Below are 8,498 nucleotides of genomic sequence, written 5' to 3'. Positions count from 1 at the left end.
TCCAGTGCTATCATCGTTACCAGTGGAGTCCCAGAAGGAAGTGTGCTTGGTCCAACTCTATTTGTTATTTTCATCAACGATTTGCCTGGTACCTGTTTACATTCAAGTTGCTTCATTTTCGCCGATGATAGTAAGCTATTGAACAGTGATCCAAATCTCCTGCAAGTTGAGAAACAACTTTATTGTGTGGGCTAAATTAAATCTCATGTCCTAGAATGAGAATAAATGCAAACTCCTTTTTTTTTCTCTCAGCGAATTGAAAACGAAGTTAGTCTTTTCCTTGAAGACGTAGAAATAGAAGCTGCACTGGGTAAAGGATCTTGGAGTACACATATCTAGCAATGTATCATGGCGGACACACAACATAAAAATCGAAAAAGCGAAACAAATAAACGATCAAGTTAAACGGAACATCCCATACTCTGCTCCTAGTAAAACTTAACTAAATCTATACACCTCATATATTCTATTCATTTTATTGTATGGGTCAGAGGTTTGGGACGCTGACATTACGAGTTTCCGCAAACTTGAACGCCTACAATGGAAATGTCTGAAATGAGCCTGCGGGAGTTTGGCAACATCCTATTCTACCATTTCAGTTTATCATCATGTTTTACCTATATGCTATCGTCATCAACTCAAAGATCTTCTTTTCTTCAGCAAACTGCTAAACGGAGAAATGGATATGGATCCGTTCGACTATGTGATGTACGAAAATTAGAATTCCGGTCTAAGAAAAGCATCAACTCCTAATTTCTCGATTGTAAAAAACCTCTCAGAAACGCACGGATAGTTCATTCTTTATTCGTGTTGTCCGAATGTCGAAACTTCTTATCAAGCAAAAAATCGACATTTTTGCCAAGCCCAAACATTTCAAAAAAACTATCAGAAACTTCTTTGTCAAAATGACAGTTTCCAAATTCTGTTTTTCGAGATCCTGTACTTGGTTTCTAGCTCTTGCCTGATTTATGTGATCTGAAAAAAAACTTATTTGTAAACATCCTCTGTTATATTTGTATTTGTAACCTTTTATAAAAGGAATTGACATCTATTTTGTTGTTGTTGCGAATAAAGGAAAAAACGAAAGAGTTTTGAAGCATTCGAGCTCCAACAATTTTCGAAACGCTGACTTGAGTAAATTTTCAACGCTTGCATGTTTTGGCCTTTCAACAGACCAACAAAAGGACGCCTATAACATGTGCCAAATGAAATGTCTTAAGCGTTTTTATATACGATTTAGCTGAAACGTGTAAAAACTTTTTCGTTGAACACGCAAAAAATAATACGTTGAAAAAGTTTAAACATGCAAACATAGAGTTCTCTTAAACATGTCAACACGGGGACTTCTTAAACATGTGTCACATGAAACGCCAATATATATAATACGATCTTTTAATAATAGATAATTACGATCTTTTAGAGAACATTTGAAAAATAATTCAAGGTGAATCAATTTAACTTAAATTGTCAGTTGTAAATGTCTGGACACATTTGCCATTGTTGCTTCTCTTTAGATGCCCAATATCCACCCTGGTACGCGAACACTTGTCTTTGGCTCTTATCACAAAATTGCTCTTTGAACCAAACCGGATGTGCCTCAGTATTAACATAATCAGTTGGTTTATTCTCAATCTGCTGCCTCCTGCGAGCTCTCTGCTTTTCCTCTAGTTTCGCTTTGACTTCATTTGCAAAATCCCATTTGGTGTGTTCTAACAAACGCACGTCTTGTCTCCTTCGCGAATCTGTGGGAGCAGCTCGCTCGTCTTCTTCGTTCAGCATCATTGCAAACTCACTCATGAAGTACCTTTCAGGGTTTATCACTAGCTGCGCCAAATGAAGGTACATGAAATTTAATAAGCATTCTATCGTTTGTTTTAATGTTTGTTAGTAACATCTCGCCCTGTTGGTAAATCGAGAGTGATCCCACAATGATATTGTTAACAATTGTTTGGGGCTTTGAAAAAAGATAGTGATTTCCATCATCAAACGTCACCTGCTGAACTCCAGTCGGAGTTATTTGGAGAAACTTTCCCCTAAATGAGGAGTTCATCGAATATTGGTGTATCATACTCCATCCGCGTCCCTCGACGTGCTGCACTGATATCGGAGAATGGTGCTTAACTTGCTCTGATATCAAACGGAACCCGTTTTTCCGTTGAGAGGTCTAACTCAAAGGTTTCGTGAAGGAGCGGATTAAATGGTTTGCTGTGTCTGTAAACTGTCGTGCTAAACACTGATATACCAAAAGCACCAACAAAGGCGATTTGCTCGGCGATGGAAGATGAACTACAAGCGGTGTCTAGCAAACTGCTATATTCCAAGTCTTCATCGTTGAATCGTCGAGTGTCACTTGTAAATCAATTGTATACACACCATCCCACAGTAGTCAGTCTTTCTGAAACTTGGCTTTCTGAAAACACAGACAGCCCTCAGATTTTTCCAGGCTCAAATTATATTGTGGCTAGTCGAAGTGACAGAGGCGAAGGCAAGCATGGTGGTGTTCTGCTAGCAGTTCAATCCGGCGTCTACAATCTCTACAGTTATTTAGACCTTTCCATGTCGAAAATTGATTTCGGCTGCGCATGCGCGGAAAACTTACCTGAGATCTGGTATCTCTTTATAACTCTCTATATTCCCCCGCGCGGCAGCGCCTACAGCCTAGAGTCCGTTAACGTACTCGAGTTCATATCTACTACAATATCACAATTTAGGAACCTTAACATGAATTCGTGAACTAATAGATCAGAAATAAATGTGTGCGGTGATTTCAATGCCCCGGAAGTTGATTGCAGTTCCTTCTGTTTGTTTTTGGATACCAGTCAAATGCTTATTGACCACATGGACCAACTTGATCTCTTTCAATGTATCACCAAACCCACTCACAAAAAGGGAAATATTCTTGATCTTTGCTTTGTATCCAACATTGATGGGGTTGATGTAATTGATCCTGTGCCATACTCTCTGTCTGATCACCATATGCTATTGGTTGATTTTTACATTCCTAAACCGATTGAAGAAGAAATACTCCGTCATTGAAGTCTTCTCTATTGCTGGATCAGTTTCCATTAAATTTAAGCCCTTTCACCCGAGTGGCGCTAGCCAGTGACAACCTGGAACCTGTTGAGTTTTTCAATGCGTTCTTTGCTATGCCGCAAGACTCGTTTAGCCGGAGTAGTAAGACCCGGAGGGCAAAACGCGTGATGCATCCATTTTATTATTCCTCTCACATCATGCATCTCTTGAACAAATTGGAGTCTTTGAAAAAGAAAAGATCGTGGAGATATTGTATACCAAGACTGTGTAAATAAACGGGAGCCTGAATTCTTGGAGTCAGTGGAACTGGACAAAAAATCTCTACTTTCCATTCTTGACAACTGTTCTATAGCAGACTCTTTTAAATTACTCAAACTTCTTTCAGGCTCCACCCAAAATCCTTCGTCCATTACCTGGGAGAAAACGTGTGCATCAAATGACTTAGCCAAAGCTAATTTATCAATCAATACTTTGCTTCGGTTTTTAGTCCCTCCCTCCTGGATTAGAGAAAATGTTTATAGTACTTGTGATATCAAACTCTCCGATGTCAAGCTATCTTTTGAAAATATTTCCCATGCTCTCAAACGCTGTCCCAATAGTAACGCCGTGTTTTACGATTTACTTCGCTACTCCGGAATGTTATGAATGCCTAACGCCCTTTGCTCATATCTTGTTTAAAAAAATTCTGTCTAGTTGTATGTAGACTGAAAATTGGAAATGTGCAATTGTGACTCCTCTATTCAAAAAGGAAGGAAGCCGCACATCTGTCAAAAACTACCGACCTATCAGTATTCAAACTCGATTGTCATTAATATTCGAACGTAATCTTTCTAATCATATGTATCCCTTTGTCAACCATAAATTATCAGATTGTCAGCATGGTTTCCGGACTCGACTTTCGACTATCACCCAACTAATTGCCCATTTAGACAAAATTTACATGGATTTGACAACGGCAACACCCCCATTGCGGTTTATTTTGTTTTCAGAAAGCGTTTGACAAAGTGCCCCATCACTTATTAAAAAACAAACTGCACAATTTCGGCTCCGATGAAGACTATAGTTCTTTGTTCAAAAGCTACCTACAGGGAAGATATCAGAAAGTTAAAGTTAATGGGGTTTGGTCCAGTGCTATTATCGTTACCAGTGGAGTCCCAGAGGGAAGTGTGCTTGGTCCAACTCTATTTGTTATTTTCATCAACGATTTGCCTGGTACCTGTTTACATTCAAGTTGCTTCATTTTCGCCGATGATAGTAAGCTATTGAACAGTGATCCAAATCTCCTGCAAGTTGACAAACAACTTTATTGTGTGGGCTAAATTAAATCTCATGTCCTAGAATGAGAATAAATGCAAGCTCCTTGTTTTTTTCTCAGCGAATTGAAAACGAAGTTAGTCTTTTCCTTGAAGACGTAGAAATAGAAGCTGCACTGGGTAAAGGATCTTGGAGTACACATATCTAGCAATGTATCATGGCGGACACACAACATAAAAATCGAAAAAGCGAAACAAATAAACGATCAAGTTAAACGGAACATCCCATACTCTGCTCCTAGTAAAACTTAATTATATCTATAAAACTCATGTATTCTATCCATTTTATTGTATGGGTCAGAGGTTTGGGACGCTGACAATACGAGTTTCCGCAAACTTGAACGCCTACAATGGAAATCTCTGAAATGGGCCGGCGGGAGTTTGGCAACATCCTATTCTTCCATTTTAGTTTATCATCATGTTTTACCTATATGCTATCGTCATCAACTCAAAGATCTTCTTTTCTTCAACAAACTGCTAAACGGAGAAATGGATATGGATCCGTTCGACTATGTGAAGTACGAAAATGAGAATTCCGGTCTAAAGTGCATCAACTCCTTTTCTCTCGATTACATAAACCTCAAAGAAACGCACGGATAGTTCATTCTTTATTCGTGTTGTCCGAATGCCGAACCTTCTTATCAAGCAAAAAATCGACATTTTTGCCAAGCCCAAACTTTTCAAAAAAAAACTATCACAAACTTCTTTGTCAACATGACAGTTTCCAAATTCTGTTATTCAAGATCCTGTACTTGGTTTCTAGCTCTTGCCTGATTTATGTGATCTGAAAATACTTATTTGTTAACATCCTCTGTTATAGTTGTATTTGTAACCTTTTATAAAAAAAATTTAAGTCCATTTTGTTGTTGTTGTTGTTGCGAATAAAGAAAAAAGCGTAAAGAGTTTTAAAGCATTCGAGCTCCAACAAAATTTGAAACGCTGACTTGAGTAAATTTTCAACCCTTGCATGTTTTGGCCTTTTAACAGACCAAAAAAGGACTCCTATAACATGTGCCAAATGAAATGTCTTAAGCGTTTTTATATACGATTTAGCTGAAACGTGTAAAAACCTTTTCGTTGAACACGCAAAAAATAATACGTTGAAAAAGTTTAAACATGCAAACATAGGGTTCTCTTAAACATGTCAACACGGGGACTTCTTAAACATGTGTCACATGAAACGCCAAATAAATAATACGATCTTTTAATAATAGATAATTACGATCTTTTAGAGAACATTTGAAAAATAATTCAAGGTGAATCAATTTAACTTAAATTGTCAGTTGTAAATGTCTGGACACATTTGCCATTGTTGCTTCTCTTTAGATGCCCAATATCCACCCTGGTACGCGAACACTTGTCTTTGGCTCTTATCACAAAATTGCTCTTTGAACCAAACCGGAGGTGGCTCAGTATAAACATAATCAGTTGGCTTATTCTCAATCTGCTGCCTCCTGCGAGCTCTCTGCTTTTCCTCTAGTTTCGCTTTGACTTCATTTGCAAACTCCCATTTGGTGTGTTCTAACAAACGCACGTCTTGTCTCCTTCGCGAATCTGTGGGAGCAGCTCGCTCGTCTTCTTCGTTCAGCATCATTGCAAACTCACTCATGAAGTACCTTTCAGGGTTTATCACCGGGTTTGCAGTCCAGATAACTCTAGTCTTACTGGTTTTTCCACTCAAATCCGTGAATTCTATTCTCTCATTATAAAATCCAAATATTTTCCCGAGCAAGTTTCCCTCAGAGGACAAGATATCTGCTGTTATTTTATATGTAGCTGCGCCAAATGAAGGTACATGAAATTTAATAAGCATTCTATCGTTTGTTTTAATGTTTGTTACTAACATGTCGCCCTGTTGGTAAATCGAGAGTGATCCCACAATGATATTGTTAACAATTGTTTGGGGCTTTGAAAAAATATAGTGATTTCCATCATCAAACGTCACCTGCTGAACTCCAGTCGGAGTTATTTGGAGAAACTTTCCCCTAAATGAGGAGTTCATCGAATATTGGTGTCTCATACTCCATCCGCGTCCCTCGACGTGCTGCACTGATATCGGAGGATGGTGCTTAACTTGCTCTGATATCAAACGGAACCCCTGTTTTTCCGTTGAGAGGTCCAACTCAAAGGTTTCGTGAAGGAGCGGATTAAATGGTTTGCTGTGTCTGTAAACTGTCGTGCTAAACACTGATATACCAAAAGCACCAACATAGGCGATTTGCTCGGCGATGGAAGATGAACTACAAGCGGTGTCTAGCAAACTGCTATATTCCAAGTCTTCAGCCAGCCTTTGCAAAAAGGAAAGCGGCTCGTTGAAATTCACAGGCATTGGAATTCGACTCAAGTCTTTCCCAATACAATTCTTGAGAATTTTCCAGAGGTTAAGAGACATCTCTGGCCTTGGTGGTATGCTTGTTCGGTGGAGATTTTGATCTGGGCCACCATCAGATATTACACTCATCGGTGGGTCAGACGCGCTAGAAACAATAACTGAGTTGTCATTTTCAAGGCTATCATTATCGGTTGCAGTCGGAGGACCTAATCCGATAGAATCAGCACCTATAATCAGCGATGACAATTTTTGATCTTCTTTTCGGTCATCTTTCACGCAGTCAAAAAACTCGTCAGTTTCACTATCAGAATTAAAATTAGACGACTGCCTTTCTTCACATCCCAGTTTTACAGATGAAACAACAGTTGGTTTCAGACAAGCAGTTGCCACTTCTTCGCGAGGTAGTTTCTCTTGCAGATCGTAGGATTCCTGAGTTTTGCCACTGTTTGATAAGTTATTCAGAAGATAACTGTCAATTTGTGCTTGGGATTTTAATAGATCTTCAATCGTTTTTTGTAGCCGGGCTATTTGTTGTTTTTCTAAGCGCATTGAACGCTCCCATTTCTTCTTCTGCTCTTCAGATACTTCAACAAAATCGGAGCATGTTGATAACATTGTACCACTGGTCACTTTCAACAATGTTGCTCTTTCTTGTACGACCTTCAGCTGGGATGCAATATCGGTATCGTTCTCACCTTTAGCTGCCTTCCGACCAATTTCTTGTCCAACCATCTTGGAGAGCACAGAAAGATCTTTCACAAATTCCGAATGATGTTTACTAATCAAGTTTTTTAAAGTACTGATGTCGTCTAACTTCTGGTTGAAAACCATTATCTCGCTCTTCAACTCAGCTCCACTGGTCACCAGCATGTTTTTTTCGGACACAATTTCGGATTCATGGAAAGAGGCGGCAAAAACTTCCTCTTCGTCTGCCAAATAATTGCTAGCTTTAGCATCAGCGATTGCCCACTCACGAGCCAATTTCAAGGCAAGCATCCAACGTTGTTTGTCGATTTCCGTAGATGCTTTTAGATGCCACGTTTGAGCAGCAATTATTTGAAAACCAGAGGAGTCTTCGCAACTCTCTATCTGGCAATTAACAAGTGACATGCTTCCACGGCATGTCAATTCAACTTCGGTGGGTGACTTGTAATAATACAAATTTCCCCCGCTTATGATGAACCATCTACGCTGATAACCTTTCATGTAGTTAGTCCATTTGTACAGAAAGCCTTTGACTACTTCTGCTGAAGATGAATGAAATGGGAATGACAATGGTGCGGTTCCAGCAATCGGTGGAGAATAATCTGCCAACGCGGTCCCGGATCCATTTTTCGAGATGCTGGAATATCGGCTAACTGTTTTCGAGCTTTTCATTAAGAACAATCTGTAAAAAAAAAGGAAAAGAAAACCAACCAAATGTTGCATGAATTAAAGAGTAATCAAAGATCCAAATATCGTAGTAACCTTTATCACATTGTGCCACTCCCCCCGATTTGCACAGTCGAATCCGCCGATGTACACGAAAAATGACGTTAAAGACGTTAACAGTGAATTCGTAATGAAAAGGAGGGTCAGAACATTCTGGAATTAAAATTTTCAAAATTTCGATTGGAGGTAGGATATTTCTTTCCAAATCAGTAAATTACCAATATACAAAAATATACAGACATATTTACAGTTAAGATTGAAACAACGTATAACATAACAAACAAAAATTACAGGCTATAAATAACAACAATTTCAGAGATAAAAAATGTCTTCGAGACAGCCTGACTCCTTGAGTGAGCCGACAACCGAGGCAGCATTTCCAATTTGCA

At 38.9% G+C, this 8,498-nt stretch overlaps 1 protein-coding gene across 1 annotated transcript; it reads right to left on the bottom strand.

Moving 5' to 3' along the window:
- Nucleotides 1-1,385: 1,385 nt before the first annotated feature.
- On the bottom strand, nt 1,386-8,172 carry LOC134844842 (oxysterol-binding protein 1-like). Its single transcript, XM_063861658.1, has 2 exons — nt 5,629-8,172; nt 1,386-1,824 (listed from the first exon to the last, which is right to left on the bottom strand). The coding sequence occupies exons 1-2, from the start codon at nt 8,104-8,106 to the stop codon at nt 1,468-1,470; spliced, it is 2,835 nt and encodes a 944-aa protein (XP_063717728.1). The 5' UTR covers nt 8,107-8,172; the 3' UTR covers nt 1,386-1,467.
- Nucleotides 8,173-8,498: the final 326 nt, after the last annotated feature.

Source organism: Symsagittifera roscoffensis, chromosome 4 (genome assembly GCF_963678635.1).
Source record: "Symsagittifera roscoffensis chromosome 4, txSymRosc1.1, whole genome shotgun sequence".
NCBI lineage: Eukaryota > Metazoa > Xenacoelomorpha > Acoela > Convolutidae > Symsagittifera > Symsagittifera roscoffensis.
The sequence above is the reverse complement of the archived record's forward strand: the minus strand, read 5'-3'. Positions and strand labels throughout refer to the sequence as shown.

Excerpts from the sequence above, each read along its gene's own strand:
- LOC134844842 (XM_063861658.1), bottom strand. The coding sequence starts at position 8,106 with ATGCAACATTTGGTTGGTTTTCTTTTCCTTTTTTTTTACAGATTGTTC. Across the intron at positions 1,825-5,628 it reads TGTGTCCAGACATTTACAAC|CTAGTGATAAACCCTGAAAG; the intron begins TGACAATTTAAG and ends CATTTGGCGCAG.